The sequence below is a fragment of the Phlebotomus argentipes genome, unplaced genomic scaffold (genome assembly GCF_947086385.1).
Source record: "Phlebotomus argentipes unplaced genomic scaffold, Phlebotomus argentipes genome assembly scaffold_4, whole genome shotgun sequence".
In the NCBI taxonomy this organism is placed as follows: domain Eukaryota; kingdom Metazoa; phylum Arthropoda; class Insecta; order Diptera; family Psychodidae; genus Phlebotomus; species Phlebotomus argentipes.
Window position 1 is genome coordinate 4629928 of NW_026776174.1, and position 20560 is coordinate 4650487.

Sequence of the window (20560 nt, forward strand, 5' to 3'; positions counted from 1 at the left end):
TTTTAGATGAAACTTAACACTCGGAACGTGTGATTTCCTCACTCAAGTGTTGTAACTTGGCAAATAGACATTATTTCGTTTCTTCTCTCCTGTTCTACACTGTGGTCCCCTTTGCATTTTCTTTTCACGTGCTGCAAAAAGAGACAATTTGTCTTTAAGTATTTTTAGTGTTACGTACAAAATTTTGCCTCTCTGTGCGCCCTTTAGCCAATATTTGCGCCCCGAAGTGCATGAGAATTTTCACGTTTTAGTGAAAAGTGTCTCACGAAATGTGTGCGGAGTTGTTGCACAGTTGAATTTGGAGCAAAGCAGCAATTAAGAGATTCTCCAAGAACCCACATCTGAATAGTTCTGTGGAATGTGTTGGATTTTCTCGGCAAAGTGAAAAAAAAATCGGAACAAGTGGTAATGCTGATAAATGGATTTGTACGTGGTGGTGAAACACAGAGTCTGGTGTTGTTGAACTTTATTCAAGTGATTTAATGAAAAATTAATTTTCCGACAATACCGTCTATCGTATCACTGAGTATTGATTAAATTTCCACCACTTGTGCTACTTTTGAAGAATTTTCTGCTATCTAATACCAACAGTGGGAAAAAGGCAGAAGAGAGAAAGAGGATTTTCCACTGAGAATTTGCACAAAACTAGGGATTTAAAGTGTTACCGGGTGGTGAACTGTGAAAGCGTAGGAAAGGACACGAGCTCAGTGAAGCGTCTCTAGTGGCATATTAAGGAGTATAAATTCAACTATTTAATCAAATATAATATATGGTGTGTTATTTTATGTTGTTGGAAAAAATTGTTCCCGCAAACTGGATTGGTTTACACTGCATCGTAACCGAATGTGACATTATAAAAAATAAATGGGTACAATGAGGCCAAATAAATACGATGTAAGTTTTCCATACTCAATCACTCCTCCATAGAGTGCGGCATATCAAGTGCTAAAATACAGCCTTTATCAATTGCAAGTGCTAAGAGAATTTGAAGTGAAACTATGCTGTAGAAATATTTGGAAATGGCACACTTTATATGGCGCAGTCTGTGGTTATCAATTTTTTACTAACTTTTCTGTGTTTTGTGTTGATATTTTACTAGCGCAAAAAAAAAAGATATTTGTGACTGTGTTTTTGCCTCACAAGCGAGATCTCTCGCTCTATCGCATATTATTCAATATTAATTCAGCAATTACCCGCCAATCAAATCAATGTGATTCGCATGGGGAGCAAAAAAGAAGTGCTCTGGCGAAGAGATATCAGTGTGGGACAAAAAGTAGTGTAAAGAGTGCATATTATGCCAATTATAGCAAGTAAATTGTAACAATTAACTAGATTACTCGTTAACACGCGACACAACATTAATTAATTATGACATCACGAAATTACCTTGTAAATAATTAGTCTCGGAGTGGCTTTAAGTGCTGGCTGGGGTGAAGCACCCCCTGTCACTGAAATTTAATTGCATTAGCACCTCCATCAGTTGTATTGAGTGGCCGAAAAGTAAGTTGATCACTGCGAGGAACGCGTTCCGGTTTGTTCGCGCGCCCCCAATATGAGAGGGCACGATAGCGGCGGCATTTCTCAAATGGTTTCGATGATGACGATAAAAGTAACATTCTCGCGGATTATTCAACTCATGATGTCCAATGGCGAAATACTAAGCTCGTTCTATATGGCACCCTATTAGGTGGCCAGTGAGGAACCATCGAACACTTATGATCACTTTTATGGCGATCACCATCTTTTTCTCAGAATTGTCGTCAATGGAATGTTTTACGTGTAATTAATCAAAGATATCGCACACAGTGAATACACTGTCTGCTATCTGTGCCCAGTGAAATAATAAGAAATCGAATCTCTCCACCGAGTTCCTTCCCACTTGCCTTGCAGGCAGTCTAATCAGTCAAAATACTGTTAACATGAACAGAGGTGGGGAAAATTGGAGGCAGAAACTGAACATTGCGAGACATTGCGAAGAAGAATCGCATTGCTATCTCAATATCACGAAATTTTTGCGACGGAGTTCAATTTGACGCGATAATTTACAGATTCTCTCAATATGCTTAGCATTTGTATTGGATGTCTATGCGATCCTATTTCTACACAGGTACACACTAATTTCGCATATAGTACGCGAAACGAGACTGATAATAAGTAAATAATTCACTTCTATCGCAATGTGCCCAGTGTATAAATACAATGTACAATACTTTTTTATTGCTGTGTCTGTCTTGTTTATTTGCCGAGCACTTTTCCTATATAAAATGTCAATAGGGTACTTTTCGTCTCGCGTGTGTGCAAATATTTTTAAGACTCATTTTAATGCATTACATGGTGGTTCAACGCTGCGAAATCACTTCAAATTCTTCAATATTTGCAAAATGTTTGTAAACTACGAAGGGGACCAAGATAGTTTAATCCGCCTATTAGATTTGAATTATAACCACTATAGTTGTTAGTCATCAATTGAGCGCATATATGATCAACACCTAAAATTGAAATGAAAATATTATTATGTCTGCTGACTTTAAAATTAACTCGTCGACTCTGAATTCGTGATGGAATTATGTAACAGTCGCTAGAATTATCAGAAATTCTCTAATGATACCAACTCGTTTCTATTGGAATGCAGTATCTGAGAGATTATGAAAGTCTGGTCTGTGTTTGAGGAAAGTTAAAAGTGAGGGTTGGGAATCTAGGTCATTGTGAGTCAATCAGTGCCGGCATTGCAAAACTCCTTGAAGATCTACCAACGATATCCCTATCTGCGGTTAAATTCTTGATATGGCCCGACAGACGCTGTTAAGCATTGAGGAGTGAAAGATGATTTCAAGGCTGGCGAAATGTATTCTTGTGTTCAATCAATTGGCCAAAAGTGACGAATCTAAACAATTACACGATGCTCTTGACACATTGCCTGCCGAAAGATAGTTGAAACATGCTAAATATTTTACCATGGTATCGCATGTTGACTTTAATTTCTCTTGGGTGGAATATTGTTTGAAATATTTGCAAGTTTTGCTTTATCGATGTGTGCTGGACGGTGACTTGATAAGCCGCAGAGAACAAGGGATAAAATTCGCAGCGGGAATTGCAAATAAGCAATTATACCTTACTAGTACATTGACTATTCTGCTGTATTACACGCGATGAATAGCTCTAGATTAGGCAGTATACACAATAATAGTCCCGCTGGAATGTTGAACAAGAAGCATTTAAGTAGCTAATCCCTGGTATTCATTAAGTGAATTTGATATTCTGAAGGGGTAGTATTACTTTTGATTTTCTTCAAGCACCTCCATTCAGACTTAGATGTTCTTAAGCCACGAAGAATGTTTACATTGAAAAATGTCAGATACGGAAACTAATTTCAACAGCCACTATACAGAGTTGTTTTATAACAATGTTGTAGAGAGTGAAACATTTACCAACAGTTGCTGGAAAGGGAAAATATTTGCTTGGAGGTTTGCGGAAAAAATCACTTCAATATTGTCATTTCACACTAGCACAATGCATTGCAAATAATAACTTACATTTTCTGCACTACTTGCTGGCAACAACTACAAAAAAATCCTCACTTCTCATAAGGATAGGGTTATCAATTTTCTCAAGAAACGGCCGAGTAATAAAACTAAAGCATCTCGTCGTTATAAGAGAGATGTGCCTACGACAAAAACCAGTTATTTGATCTGAATGCTAAATGCTCTTAAAGTCAAGAACTGCGAAATTCCAGTATTTATTTAATTTGCATAAGAGCTAGGCTTTTATGTCTTTTTAAATGATTACCCAGATTTACAAATTCCCCGTCAATTCATCTTCTCCTACGAATATAAAATGTTTCATTTGGAGACATTTTGCGCTGAAAAAAACGTGGATTTGGGAAAAACTACACTTGAAATTCCCAGGTGAGCCTCGAATTGATTGGAATTATATTGAATCTCCGAGGCACGCGTGCTATTTGAGAGATTTCCGGTCAAATGAGGTGACGCCTCTTAAAAAATTTGAATAGACGTGATATGCGGTGAGAATATAACGAAATGCTGTGAGGTCGAATGTCGGGACACACTCTGAGTCGATGTGAGACCTTCGGAGTTATTGAAATTCGTGGATTTGTCATTTTATATTGAAGCCTTTCCAGTTGAGCCGGGAAATGTTATCAATAATGACTATTGATGACTTACTCATATCATAAAATCACGAAGCTCTCTCGCATATGAAGTGGCACAGAAGGACTCTATCTCTCGAGGAGAGGAGTTAAGGGTGGAATAAGTCATAGCTTATCTCTGGGCGTTAATCGCTGACGAAGAGATTCTTATCCGTCACAGTGAGTGTATTCTCCAGTGTGAGATGAAACACACCCAGAGAGTATGGTTGCTGTAAATAAATAAATACTATTTCTAAGCGGACAATTGTCAATAAAACACAAGGCAAAATATGTATATATTTATTCATATTTTACTTAGTGTGAGATGCATGAACAAGAGATTTAATATGGTGGTATATCGATTTCCTAGATTTTAATCATCATTCATTCACAGTGTGAGTTCGTCTCTCCTGGAACAGTCTGTTGTCGAGATCGTATTAAGATAAGGCTGGAAGCCCCCGGAGAATTACAAAGGCAAATAGTTCGGATGGTGGTGGACGAAATAAAAGACCAAACCGAAAAAAAGTAACTCCGTGTTTAATCGCAATTACAGCTGCCTCTGGTGCCTTACACCGAGCTTATCGCCTCTTCGTATCATCACAGATCTTGAATAAAAGAGTCAATTGCACCTTTAATTCCTCCCAGACGCACATGATTTATGCTCGATGATAGGAGATGTACAACATATTTATGGGCATGTGAGCAAATCTCACTGTAATCTGCTCTAAGTAATGCTTTTTATTGCTCATACCTAGTAGGCGATGCCCCGTGATGAATATGCAAAAACAATGGATCAAGTTATAAAAGCTCCGTGGCGCTTTTCAAGAGTAAACCCGAGAGTAAGATGGGCGAATGAGACAAGGAGGAATTTGCTCCTGCTTCTGTTCCCTATTCGATAATTTGTACGTCTGTCATGATCAACACCGTGCACATTGGTGTGCCTCAAATACAATATTCGTGATCAACTTGTTATGCTACTTAGATAACGATAGTATACAGTGTAGATGTGGCGGTTTAATAGATGTTAGGGCGATCAGCAGTCACCAGGATGAATAGTAAAATGTCTTGTCTTCTCTTCCTCAGGTTACCACAGTTTACCGTCTATGCGAAGATTTTGTGCCTCCTGATGGTAAGTTGAAAATCAGACGAAACATATAAACAACAATTTAGCATCTCCTCTGACCAAGATCTTCATTCATCATTCAAGATGAAATAATTAACATAAATTATCTGCAATAGCACTTGGACGTGCACCAAGACTTTTAATACATTTTATAGCTGACTTGATGAACTTTATGACACATATAATGTGGAATGTCAATTAATTTAACACTTCACTCAATCATTGCCTCTATTTCTTTATTATGCATTTTACCTCTGTTTATCGACTTTGACGATACGCAATGTCTCTGGAATTTATATTGTTTATTATATCAATAACATTATCATTAAAAAGTCTTTAGAGCCATTTGATTTCACCCAAATGCTAGCGTGTGCGTGTGTGATAATCATATTAACGAGAAAGAGGGACTATCAATTAATTGATAATGTGGAACATTAAATTACAAAATGTGTACACATCTTGATTCTTTATGTTGATTCTCAGTAAATACGAAAACAGTGGAAACTTACGCATGGAATTTCGTTCAAGGCTAGAATGTGCGCATTCGTGTGGTCTTCACCCTCAATTATCATTCGAGGATCGAAACGGATTTCCACAGAACACTTTTATTCCAAATTGCTCTGGATTTAACCAAACACTGGCATAGATTCTTTAGAAATATCTCGTATTTTCTTGTGATATTATCAGTGGAATATACGAAGACACTCTCATATGCCTGGCTAATTCAGTGATTTCTGTTGCTGGTAATTGTGAAGACAAACAACAAGAGCCTGAAAAATTGATTGTCATTGTACAAGAGTCTCCAGTTTGATGAAATATAATTACCATATTTAAAATATTAATTTGATTATGTGAAATGACAAATACTTTGAAAGTAAAGGTTAAACACTGGAGATTTACGCAATAACAGTGGCGCCATTTGATGTCATATGAATATACGGAATCCATACAGTTTAATTTATTACTTAACATCCAAACATTAATATGGACGTGTGTACAGGTTAAACCTTTTCCTCCACGAAATGTGTCTTGTGAAAACATGTGCGTTTTTTTGTTATTACACGCGATATTAAAATAAAATCCTTATTACATTTTATTGGTGTAACGTAAAATGAACATAAAATTACTATAATATAAATTGATTGAATTCTTGTATTACTTTTGTTTATCAGGTTGAACTTTATTGCAGATATTAGCGGCAATATAATAATCCAAAACGTGTGCAATTGGATTTTCAGTGATAAAACTGATATAACCTATTAAAAACATTGAAAGAAATTTTTACTGCTCCACAACGTCTCGTGAAAATGCAAATTATACGTATATATTTCATCGATTTCAATTGCATGCTATTGAGCACCTTGACTATGGATGGAGTAATTATATTTTCGCGCCATTATATCAGTTTTTGCAAGAATGATTTTTATTATCGGTTCAATTAGCACACCACTAATGTTTATTGCTCTATTTTTTATCGCTTTTTCACAAAGATGAGAATTTCGCCTTGCTACATCAATAAAACGACAACGCGTTGTTTCCTAACGCCGGGTTCTCTGCTCTCCGTAGTAAACGTAAACCCGTGGGAGATTGGCGAGTCTTGATAAAGCCTATTTCTGTTCACGGTTACGGTTATTAAAGATAAAGAGAGCAGAGTAAGAACTTCGATAAGATGTCAAAATATGCTCAAATCGCGCATACAAAAAAAACAAACTCTTTTCCCTCCCCAGAAATGGTAGAATCGTGCAAGTTTGTTTGACCTTTATTTGTGAAATGTTGAAGTAATTTTATTTAGACTTTATTGCCATGTTTTTTGCGGTTATAAGTCGAATGTATAACTTAAGAATGATATGGACTTCCCACTGTGATTTCTATTCATATTTTCACACCTTGTCGTATTTTTTTCTTAATTCAAAAGTGGTGGTTTTGCAATGAACATAAATCAAATTCAATATTTGCTGAAAAGAGGATTTTTAGCGAAAGAAATTATTTAAGTATTCTGACAGTTATTCCAATATTCACTGTGCTTACGTTATCTTCAATACTGGGTCAACCTAATAAATAAATTCAATGGAGACCTCAAGAAATGCAGTTTAATTTTATAGGCTTTGTAAGAATATAAAATAAAAATGCAGTTTCTTTTTATTGAAACACTATAAAGAGTATTATGTATAAATTAAATAAAAACAAATTACGCAATGATGTCCAATTAATAAAATTTCTGTGAATCTCACAATTTTCCACACAGGGAGAGAGAGAGAGAAAAATTAATTGTAAATTGTTGCGATTGGCATTTGCCAATTCGCAGAAACGACACAAAATAATGTTGCAATAAAAAGCATTGGGAGTTCTTTTTCACGCAAAATCTCTTTTGCAGGTGGTGATGGGAGCATTAAGTACAACTTTAGACACAACCTTGATATCGGGATGCTCAGGCAAAGCCGTACAAATGGACAGTGCCGGACGTGTTTTTGCTTCCGACCAGCATCGTAAGTGTATTAATTGCCAATCAATTTGCCATTTGTACCCATAATAATGTTTATTCGCGAAGCTCAAGGCGACCGCTTAACACTGTCATTAATCCTTCCACAATGTAAAGATATCTCTCTTTGCCATGGCGATGGACAAGGAGAAGCGCCCAATGGAATATTTTCAAGGAGGAATTTCACCTTTTTTCTCACATGAGAGCCTTTCCTAAATAATTGTGTTTAAAAATCATTATTTTGTGTAGTTCGGAGTGTAGTTTGATTTTGAGCAAACACAACTAGTTCGTTGGTCAGAACTACATAGACTGGCATGTTTGAACAGTGAGACAAACCGTGACAGATTTGTGTACTTAGTACCAAAAATAATATTGGAGATATGTAAAATTCCAATGGGTGTTAGAAAAATTTGTAATTCCATACGCTATAGACTTTTTCATCCAATCAACTTCGGCTCTTTCGGTCCTTTTGATAGAGTTTACTTTCTCGGAATTTCCCAAATTTTCACTAATTTCCTCTATCCATTTTCGTGCTGCCATCATTTGCTGAGCAATTAAATTTGTTCACTCTCAATTAAAAACACTTGCGCATTCACACTTGTTAGCTTTTAGCGAATTCGGAGAGAATAATGCATCAGGAGCATTTAACATCAAAGAGCTCAGATTCACATGATTGCTATTTTTCCATACCAAAAACAATAGTTTGAAATTTCACGTTTGAAGAAATTTATCCTCAAAAATTCTACCTGTCGATACTAGTTTGGTGCTGAATATCACCATTCCGATGGGTTATAGCCACTTGACGTGACTCCGGGCGTAGTTTAGGGTCATCTAGATTCAATTTTATCTATTGGGGATTGAATAGATTTCAGCACTACTGGAGTATCTCCGGTGTTGAGGGTCTGTCATTCTCGAGTTGCATTCCATTTCAGTATTTGTAAACATTAAGTGGAACATAAGATTAAAAGTATTTTCGTATCATTTAATGTAATTCTTTCCACGAACTGCAATATTTCATTCTCACAAGACTCCATCAATTCGAGGAAGAGGAGGATGAAGAGGATTTATAATCAATTATAGGGTTAAATGAGGGTGGTCCTTTTTGTGCGCTATAACAACGGCAAATTGGAAAAGAAATTTTGACGAGATATGATTATTTCGATGGCGGGCAAATCCTCCAGAAAATTGGCAAAGCATCACTTTTTGCCGTTCCTTTTGCAAATTCTTTTGGCCAAATGTTGTCACGTTTGATTCTTTCTTGTCTATTTGGGGCCAAATTGACTTGTTGCACTTTCCATGTGAGGCCTCCCGGATTTTTCAGAGCGAAGATTTCGTGCGAAGCGAGAGAATGGGTGAAAAAAGACAATCTCGATGATTCTTGCTAATATTTGTGCCGCCTTCTAATTAAAATGTTCATAAAGACGTTAACAGACATCCCAAGGAGAAAAAAAATCGCCAAATAAGATTTTTCTTCACAAAATCAGACAAATTAGAACATTTTAAAGTATTTTTTTCCTCCGCCAGAAGTCTCCACAAAATGCCTTAATGCCGATCATCAAGCGTAATCTGTGAGAAATACACACAAAAGCAATCAAAGAACAACGTGGAGGCTCTCCTGCGATTTCATTCAATATTTAAAAATGGGGATACGATAAAAAAGAGAAGAATGAATTACTCTTAAACAAGTTCAATGTAGTGTAGAGATAAGGGAAATGTGTTCAATCGCTCCTCATTTGCGTCACCCTTTAAAACGTTGAATTGATTTTATTTTGTGTTGAAGGGGAGACAGGAAATATCGCTTCTCTTCATCCATGACTGCATGTAATAAATGTCTTTTAGTCGTACTAAAAATCCAGATTGAAGGGCTGACAACTTGGCTGAGTGGTCGATGCAAGAAGAGGGGATTTTATGATGGAAAAATTACACGTCTAGCTTCAAAATATAATTGAAATGTTCGATTAAAAAATCATATTACACTAAAGGCATAGGCAAGACCATACACGCACCAGCTCTGCCTCCATTCGCTGAGAGATATTGAATAAACCAATAAAATTTTCGCACCTGTACCCCATTTGGTCTAAATTGCTTGCAAGTTTATGGATTTAGTGCAGTGTGAGTTTGTGCTAATGGCAATAAAAACCTAAAAGCAAAAGGTTGAATGAAGAAAAAATGCTTTCGATTTTTTTCTCAGCACGCGAGAGAGGATAAAGATAGTGAAATAGTTTGATCAGTAACGTGTAAAAGGAGCAAATAAAGTGACGAAGAAAAAAAAGGTGAATGAAAAGGTGTGAATCTCCATAAGTGTGAAAATATGACTTTTCAGAAAGTCTTCATTCAAACACACATTTGCTACAAAGCTGCAACATTATGGAGTTCAACACTTATGCACACGCTTTGTGGAAAAAACATGTATGTAAATGGATATTATTGAGACGGAAAGTTGAAGTGATAAACGAAATGCACACTCTAGCAGAAAAGACGATCTCATATCAAATTATAAAATTCATTCGTGAGTTAATGCACTACCAAAGTTGGGACTTCGACGCAGTATCAGTTGATTGAATTTCTTAGTAATTCAAGGTGTTGGATTCGGTTCCACGTGGACGGAAAGGGAGTGAAACTTCCCACCATAGTCACTCTATATGGCATCTTATCTTACTTTTGAACTCTGCAAAATTATCTGCCTCGGGCGCATTTCCTCAAAAAATAAAACATGGAGTGTGCGGAGGGTCAAAAAATATTTCAGCTTTCACAAAAATGGACAGAGAACTAACATTAGTGGAGGTGAAGGTAGAAAAATGGCGACACGTAAATCAAATAACAATTCAGAACGAAAAGAAAACAATTCAAAATCGCCATGGGATATCATAAAGCGTTGTTCATTTTAGGTACAGACTAAATTGAATTGTAGGTAGGTATATTATATGGAGTCTGCTTGTCACTCTCTCACAAAAATCGCATGTATCCAACACACGGCATAATTTATGTACATGTGTGGAGACATTAACGTGCGTTTAAATGTGTAAAAAGGCAATCTTTCATGCGAAATCGCATTTTTTGTCACCATATCTTTATTCTTCAAATCATGTGTAACTAAGTGAATGCAACTCTCAGACATTTGCCAAATGGAGATGAATTGATGTGGAAGAGAAAAATGGGAAGCGGAAAAAATAACTCTTATTCGTGCAATAAATTTGAATTTGCAATTGATGAAGGGCTGCGAAATTCAATGAATGCCAATGTGAAAAGGATTATAGCGCATTATGTTTCGGCTGGGAAAAAAGGTGGATTAAGGGAATACCTTCACTTCCTGAGTTTCACAAGGGCACGAAACATTCTCTGAATCTAAACACTGCAGTTTATTATTAAATCTGACAGTGTGTCCCATTAGTTCAGCAAGCATTTTATGCACACGGAATCCTTTACTTTGTGCTATAAATTATTTAATAAAATCTTAATTGAAATCGTCAGGCTATTTATCTCTCTCATAAATTTTCAACAAATTCACCATAAAATTGAGGAGCGAATAAATATTTTCTGCCCGCGCTCGGTTTAATCTTCAAATTTATGTATGATCGGACATTGTTAATAGTTGACAGTAAACTTAGCGCCACTGTTATTCAGATCTTACATATTCATACTGAAAACTGAATGATTGTAAAGAAATTCCCACTAATTCTCCATTCATTCTGGTTGGGTGGATTAACAAAAAGTATAACATAAATTATCTCATGACATGTTACTGGAGTTCTTGGAAGTATTGGAGATATTTCTCTCTTTGTGAAATTATTTTTTCCGATATTGTTTTTAAAAACTCCTCTCGTTCAAAGAATTCCTCAAGTTCGACACTTCCGAAGTTGATGGAGGGAAAAGTGAACAAAATTGGGAGTCTTATGGTGAATATGGAAAATTTATAATACTTCTCCGACTAACATCTTGTTATAAATTTAAGTGATGATCCTCTTTGAGTATCTCCAACTTAATACCATATTGACGCCTATATATCTTGTCGAGGTGTGGCAGGTTGTATGATTCTTCAACACACTTTCGAGCATATGCTAAGGCTGAGGGAAAGAGGTGTATTTTATATTTTTATAGTTGCTATAATTTTTATTAATGCCGAATAGTAATTCTCTGTTCACACTGCTTCAGTGGAACATGAAAAAATTTGTAATTAAGATGTTAAGGGGAAAAAGGGTCGAAAAAGAGATGTTCGGCTGGCAACCGAATCGGTGGTGATCACTTACAAAACAGCGTACAATATTTCCCCCCGAGTAAATATGTGCATGGGTGAGATATTGAGAAAGATACACGAATCATCTTCCGTCAATAGTCCATAAATGACTCGACAATATAAAATCCATTAGAAATTGCATTGGCCAGTGAACATTTATACCTGGGGCTCGTTGTAGGTGTAGCAAACGCATCATTTTACTCATGGCTCTCGCAACCACTTAAACCATATTCATATGATATTGGCCAGGAGGTGTAGCGGAGATAATTTACAGTATTATCTTTTGGGGGAGAAAAAATCGCATAATCTCTCTATTATGGACGGACCAAGAACGTGTTGAATATCTATTACGGCATCAAATGTGTGCGGTTGTGAGAGAAAGCCGCCTAATTCATGATCATATTGCCCAATAATGTCTCTATTTAATTAAATTTCTATTTTTAAGTGCTATGTATATATATTTATGTGTGACACTCGCGCTGTATTTCTGTACAATCCGGTGGTTTTCCCGCATGTGACAAAGAGGTGACGAAGTTGCAATAGATGCTCGAGCGGAATATCTTCGTTGCATGTGAATATAAACGCATTAAATACAATAATGAGCCCGGCGACCTTTTGGCACATAAATGATACCTCTCCCACCTTGCTCAGGCGGCAAGAAACTGGTTTGATCGTATCTCGCAAAAAACTCCGATGTATCTTGTATAAATTTCGCTATGCTCAACTCAAAATTGGACCAATGATTATGAAAGATAGAATTGGCATTGGAATCGAATGGACGGATTAAGATGAAATTTATTAGTGTGATGTTGTGTAAAATATTTTGAATTTCAGAACTTTCAATCATTGTCAACGGACTCTCTTTTAAAATTTGAAAAACTGTGGATGAGCGGAGGTTTTTTTTTTTTTTAAATAAGCTTTGATCACAAATTCCACATCATGAGATCAAATTGATTCTGATGCGGTATATAGAATGTGGTGTTCCTCCTTTCACTCAGAGTATTTCATCCGAAGTTGACCAATAAGGCATAAAAAGGTAGGGAAAATCAATAAAACGACCAAAGAACAGAGATGACATCTTCAAAGTCATCAACAGATGCCCAGTGGCAAAGACTGAAATGAAAGGGTTTTGCCCGGCTGCTGTGTTTCTCTTTAAGAGTATTTGCATATTTGAAAGGTAAAGTGTTGCCAAAAGGATTTTCCCGCATTAAGCAATTTAGCTTTCCCCACCCATTGGCTTCACCTCAGAGCACTGCGTGGCGGTTCACGGAGTTCAATTGGTGCAATTGTTGAAATTTATCCTGTGGTAAAATTGTTTATACACCCACGAGGTGGAAAAACAAAAGATCTCTATCGCTGAATATGACAGGTTGTCTCATGTCACTTCAAAGCACGCTGTGTTCACTTAAAATTACTAAGATGATCGGTATCTACAAAAGAAGGTGCATATCTATGAGTACATAATATAAAACAATGTTTTCTCAGCATATCTGCCTCAATGGCAGTGGAAGAATATTATAGTGCGATGCACAATAAGTGATTGACTTCCCTTCTTCGGTACACACCGAAGAAAGAGTCGATTAAACGGATTGAATTTTTAGTGCTTCGCTCTTTATTTACATTATAATATTTCTTCTCAAAGATTTTGTTTAGTCTCCACCGTGGCATAATGGAAAAAGCAGAACGAAAACAAAAAGTGGAATGTCGTCTGGCCTAGTTTAAAGTTTATTGACACCCGGCATAATATATAGGAATAGCTTCGAAAATTTTAATCCCAGATATCTTTATAACAATATATGTATATATAGAATAAAAATATAGTGTCGGGCGATTGCTTCTCTCTCACACTATAAAGGTATTCCATCATCAATTTGAAACAGAAATTTCCGCGTTTAATACATTCTATCATTCCTTTTGTTGCTTCTACAATTGTTCAAGGTTTACTCCTACCCTTCACTGGATTTTTTGAAACGATGGAAAAAAGAGTCATGTGCCTATCAATTATCATTTTCCATCCTCGACTCGTATGGTGATGATGAGTATATAATGCTAGTGAGTCCTTTCACAATACCCAAGTGAGAACAGTTTTTCTTTCTCTCTCTTTCGAAAAAATTTCTCAGACGATATATCAAAATGTTGTTGTAATCCTGTCAGTAAATCTGTCTTAGCTGTCGGTTCGACTCACTTTTTCTAGCGCCTTTCTTCGGGTCACAGTCAACAAAAGTGAAGCAAACAATTAATCACTTTTAATCCGTCGTAAGCTATAAGTTAAAGTGTCATAAGTTGGGGTACCATTTCATTAATTGTTAATTCCATCGTATATATTCCCTCGAATATTTTATGTCACAAAATGTTTATTAATTTTAATCTACTTTAATTCAGCCCTGATATCTCACCATTGCATTCATTTATATTTGATCTGCATTCATTAAACCATTCAATGATCATATGTACGTCTAAGTGCTCTGACTAGGTTAGGTCAAGGCTCTCTGTGTTTGGCAAGTTTGGATATTTTCAAAATGCTCTTTCCAAGCGATTGTTGAGAGGCAAAATTTTTCAACCGTTTTAAGGAAACAAATGTCGAGTATACCCGTAATTCCATCAAACTGATCCCACAATGGAAAATCGGATTTACTTCCTAAGACCCCACAATTTGACAAATATCGCAACAACGCGCGCTGAAAGGGTCCTCAACGGCCCATGAAAAGGTCCATTCGGGAATGAATGCACTTCTGGTAAATAGCCCCTAACAGATGGTTAGAGGAATATAATAATGTACGGCAGTTTTTTGCTCATACCTCTCAGTCCAGCGTGAGTCAATTCCCCGTACCTCAAAAGGTTTAACACCGAAAAAGAGATGTCACAGAGATAGTGTGAATAGCATACACATAGTGTGAGGATTTAGCCTGGAGGTGTGATTTTTTGTGGCCCTTAAAAACCACATTCAGCCGAAAATTGCATATAATTTTTCGCTGGCAAATTGAAATTTAATTTACGTGGTGGATCACGCAATGTTTGGCTGGGTGAACGCCACGGTTGGAGCCTTTCGTGGCGCTCCAAGAATGTGTTCCTTGGCTGCAAATGTGAAATTACTGACTTCAATAAAGTGCCCTGATGTTGCCGTGCACAAGGATTCAGCATTCAACAATCACATCTTGCATGGGTGAAAGAAGGTGTGCAAAGAGAAGAAATAACATAGAGATTTCTCTTTTATTTCGGCACAGCACGTTGAAATGGTATTCTTCAGCATCTCTCGCTCTCTGCTGGTGTTCTGTCACAATGAAATCTTCCGTTTATGTCTGCATCTCACATTGCTCTGTATGCTTTCCTTGGAACTCACAGGTATTGGTAGCAAATTTGGATTTTGAAGTCGAGCGGTGTCATCTCTAAAGTTGAACTATTTAGGAGAATTAGAATATGTTTTTAGTGAAACGAAAAAAAATGTTATTCCTTTGGATTATTCACAATACAGTTTACTACTGAACCAAAAGCACCTAATTTGAGTAATGTAAAATTTTAGTGTATATCTTAAAAGATATTTTAGTATTTGCCCAAAGGGACTCACTTTCTTTAGATATGACTTCATTTTCTCCTCGAAACTTGAGTTATCAATAAACATTCTGTCCTAAGAAGCTTCAGATTTACTCAATCTTCTATAAATATAAATAGCTCTCAATGAGAAGGACAGGAAATACAACAATCATAACTTTCAAAAGCCTGCTCAGCTCAGGACTTATCAGCGGCCTTTTCACTTTGTTCTTCACTCTTTTCGAGTGGAATTGTGGCGAAACGTGTAAAATTGAAAATAGTGAAGAGAGTGAAATGATTAAATGGATTTTCTTCCCAATTTCCTGCGCCATCGCTGTTTATACGTAATGCACAAACTTCCTCAATTTCCGTGTCACAATTGCTTGTCGCAAAAATATTTCCACTTGAAATACCTGTGTGTATATAACATTGGACCATTTGACAAATACCGACGTGAAAGGAAGTTATTTCTGGTGAATCACTGAGAATTTTTCCACCCAGGTACATATATGACTTCCACCCTTTCGTCTTTTTCCTGGGCCGCTCTCTGTCACTCGTGCAGGAATTCTTGACTGTGTGGCATCCTCCAGTATTACTGGACCGGAGTATTTACATAAACCTTTTCAGTATCATATTACAGTAGGTGGTCAAAATCTCACGGTTTTCAAAACCTTTTTCTCCTCACCAGTTATTTAAACCTTTTTTCGTCTGTCTATCTATTAACTCACTACTTATTCATACATACCACAATAAATATATTCATATACATAAGATGCTCATGTAGGTAACAAAATTCCAGTTGTGGTTGCATATACAAGGTGCTATATATCTTACCTACATAGATGAAAACTAGGAAAAGGTCCATTCGCTGGCACTCTCCTCACATGAATTACCATTCCGAAAGATATACCTGTCCAACGTGAACTGTGTCTCTGCAATAATAAAATTTTCATGTTACGCATGTTTCTTCATTTGAAATCATTAAGTCTTTAACGTTTTCTTCAGCTACCCGAAAATAATTCAACATCTCTCACCGCGGACACCTATTAAAAGTCTAATGGGACCTACTGGAATTTCTCGAAAATATAAATCTGCTGTCGCTGCCATAAAGTGTCCCTTTTTTCCTACCAAGAAGTGCTTTGAGTTTGAGTCTGGGTGTCACGCAATGTCTCACTGTACCCAATGGGCCACCGCGTGAACGTGTCAGTGAGGAAATTTGTCAAATGAAGCCGCATATATAGTTTCTAATTACTGGAATAGTCAAACATTATGTGGTTAATTAGCTAATCAATTATTGAGACTGTAAAGAGGAAGGCAAAGTAAAAAAGAATATGGAGAAAAATCGTGTTACATTGTTTGAGTATCGTGTATCTTCTTATACCGTTTTCATAAAGAGTTGAACTTAATATATCCGAATTCCTCCACTTGTCCCCCTCTCACGAGCACGGCCGTAGGTGAATATTTATGAGTGTTCTTAGAAGACGCCTAAAGACAACACTGTTGAGATTGTTTGGTCAAACACTTAGCAAAATATCGTATCTCTTTTCGTCAGGAACTTCATGTGAGTTCTCCTATTTATTGTTGTTATTATTTATTACATAAAATCTCACACCACACATTTCGTTAATCTCAACGTCAAAACACTAATTAACACGCTTCACGTTATATATCACAAATTTTAGTCAGATAATAAGAAAAATAAACCAATTATCTCCCTGTAAATTGTACCAGGATTCTTTACAATTATTACCTAATTATTATTATTTTTTTTAACTTGCTTCACTTCACGGTTCCACCTTCTTCATCTCATGCTTCATGGGAAAATACAATGCAATGACTCTATAGAATTGTAACTATATGACTGACTTTATTGATAGCGTTTTTGTTTTGTCTGTGTATTTTCAGAAAAAATAACCCTCTCATCACATATAGTCACCTCAAAACATGGAAATATTACAACACACATAACTCTGTACTTCAAAGAGCAGCAAAGGTTCATTTGCTTCAGCAAAAGGTGGAAAATTATATCTTCGGTAAGGATTACATTCAATTTTCATTATTGCATTTGTCCAGCAAAGTGCCTCTGAGATTGAGCACTGGGAGAACTTTGATTCGCTGTGTTATGCATGAAAAGATACACTCCCAATCGATATTTTCTCTCAGTGTTGTTTGAATAGGAATCGGAGTGACTCTGATAGAATTTTCCGCTATTGTATGAATGGTGATAATAGAGAGAGACAGTGATACCGTGTGACTGTTCATTCATAGACATAATTTATATCAACTTTTGAGATATAAATTGTCCAAGACGTAGAATTAAATATCAGTTACATTTGATATTTCCGGTTTCTCAACACGGGGAATGTTTCTTCTAAGATAATCTCAAATTATTATCATTTCACGGTACTACAAGTTTTATCTGCCTATTGATAAGATTTGAAGTTTTTCTCGCGCACAGAAGTGCAAATAGCTTTCAATTATTCCAAACTGATTTCCTATAGGAATGATTGACTTTCTTCTGCATATCTCTAGTGTTGTATTTTTAATAATTAATTATCGCTCCACTTCTGCCCATGCCTGTATACTTATCGCACGTTTGTTGGTGATACATTAGGTGAAAATACTCATTCCAATTTTATGGATTCCATGAAAAGCATTTAAAAAAAATGAGTGAAAACGCATAAATCCAAGCGTGACATTGCTAATTCATTCATGCCATTTCTTACCTCCTTATCAGAGGATTTCGCATGTACACAATGTACAGGTAGGGAGAATGGTGTCAACTGGAGGTAAATTCCTCAGCGATTGTCTCATCAATAGATTTACAATCACTCAATTCAATTTAGTATCAAAGTTGTGTTGAACAAAAAAGTGTGGCAGGAGGAAACAATACGAAAGATTTATTGCATATGATGAACATTCTTGTGGTGTTAAGAGGCACCTTATATTCAGCTTCTGACACTAATAATCATCGCGATTCGCGTGGAGGTGACATTCCATTGATTTTTTTTTGTTGTTGCTGACCAACGGCGTCTGATAGAGGTCTGGCACGCATTAAAGGGGGCCTGATGGTGAAATGGTGATTTTTTTTCCATCATTATCACTTTCCTATAAAATTTTGTTATCTGCCTCGAACTGGATTCAGAATATCGCGAAAGGTTTTGCAATCGCCAACAATAAAAAGTTTATTCTCGACTGTTTCATGTTTGTAATTTTCATGGGAAATTTTTGAGGGCAATTTAGAGTCGCAAGATACGTAATTGATCTCTAAGTAGAGATTAGAAGCATAATTTGAGATGATCCAAGTGTCTGTGTGAGATAAATTTATCGCCTTATTTGACACATCATTGCGGTAGCTTTTATAAGCAACACACCAGCCCGAAACGTGGAAGAAAAATCAATATTTGCGTTTAAATTTAAATGCTGTCTATATGCAAAATATGTATTTCACATGTTTTCAGCCAGACTTAATTAGGAAGAAACCTTGATTATTGAATTAACAATGTGCCATAGTTAAATCTACAATTCCAATTACTTCAAGTGGCTTTGCGAGATTTCGTCCCACTGCAAGTCTAATTGGATTTCTCATAGGTCTGGTATCATTCTTACACAAATTAGAGTATGAGTGATTACGTTGCAAATTTCTTATCTTGCCGACTATGCAAATTTGCTCATATCTCTTCGAGTTCTTCATTTCCCATGCCATGCGCCAAGAACTCTTGGAATTACAGTTGGGAAAGCAGTTAAACTGTACCTTTTGCGCGAGAGAGAGAAACCCAAATGCATGAATTTTCAGTGTTTGTATCCAATAACTTACCGCTAATGTGATTTTTGTCTGATTCTTTGCAGAAGAAGAAGCGCGACAAAAGATGCTTCTTCCAGGAGACCCTGAAGAATGGCAATTTTCAATACCAGTCGATCATCGATGGAAACAAGTTTATAGGCTTTCGCAAAAACGGTAAGCCTATCCACTACGATGTGGAGCCCAAGAATTTGGACGCCAATTGCCTGTCATTCCTGAAGCTCGATCATACGAGCGTCGCCCACATGAGCGCACTGGTGCCCTTTGAGGTGCCGGACGAGGCAAGGAGAGATCATTCCAAGGGCGCCAACAAGCGGAAGCACAGGCCACGAGTGAACCAGATCAAGCACAGTCAGAAGGAGAACGCGGGCAGGTTCGAGAAGAAGGCGCCCAGGTACTCAACGCAGGAGCCAACGTCAAGCATTCCACCAGATCACATACCCAATGTCCGGTCGCTGGAGTTCCGCGGACGGGAGGCGATGGAGAAGAGGCACAGGCACCGGAAGGGGCTGGCACATCGCCACCCCAAGCACCATCAGCACCAGGAGCCGGAGAAGACTCACTTCAGCCTCGAACAATACTCAAGTGATGTCATCAGGTCACTGCACAATGACGCCCATCGACACGGCGGCTCCAAGCATCATCGGAAGGTATAACCTATGCCCCTGAGCCCCACTCTATCTCTCTCTTCCCGCCCAACTCCTATCTCTCTTTAAACGTACTTAATAAACTTGTTAGTCATTGGTTACAAAAGCACATTGCTAGGCTACAAACCTCTACTTATTGCAACAATACATTTTAATATGTAATATTTGTATTTAGTGATTTTGCATTGATAGGCGTATAAAGAAGCAGTAGGGCATCAATTGTAATCGATTAAGGTGTGAAGGGTGTAGTCTCGAAATGCTGAACAATAAGTCAAATCAAAGTAAGGACAATTATATTCGATTACATTGTAGATGATAAGATGAGGTAAATTCACGTGAGAAACACCAAGAAATTCTTTTCACTCTTTGACGTTGTTTATCGTATGACGTTTATTATGAATAATTATGAATAATGCAATAAAAGCGTAAAATTGCTGAGATGATAAACGATTGGTGGATTCCATGCGAAAGAGTTTATCTTGAAAGTCCATAAATTAAAAATCTTTTGAGATGTTAATCGATTTCAGAAAAAGGTCATCATTTCTTTTGATGTTTCCTCAAAGTATTGATAAAATATAATTACGCTAAAATTTACTGAGAAAT

The 20560-nt window shown here is 36.8% G+C and overlaps 1 protein-coding gene across 1 annotated transcript; it reads left to right on the forward strand.

Annotated features, from left to right (window-relative positions):
• On the forward strand, positions 1-20355 carry LOC132257951 (uncharacterized). The gene is made up of 5 exons (XM_059755023.1): positions 1-894; positions 5228-5273; positions 7642-7753; positions 17414-17541; positions 19358-20355. Coding segments are annotated over exons 1-5 (897 nt in total). The 5' UTR covers positions 1-892; the 3' UTR covers positions 19967-20355.
• Positions 20356-20560: the final 205 nt, after the last annotated feature.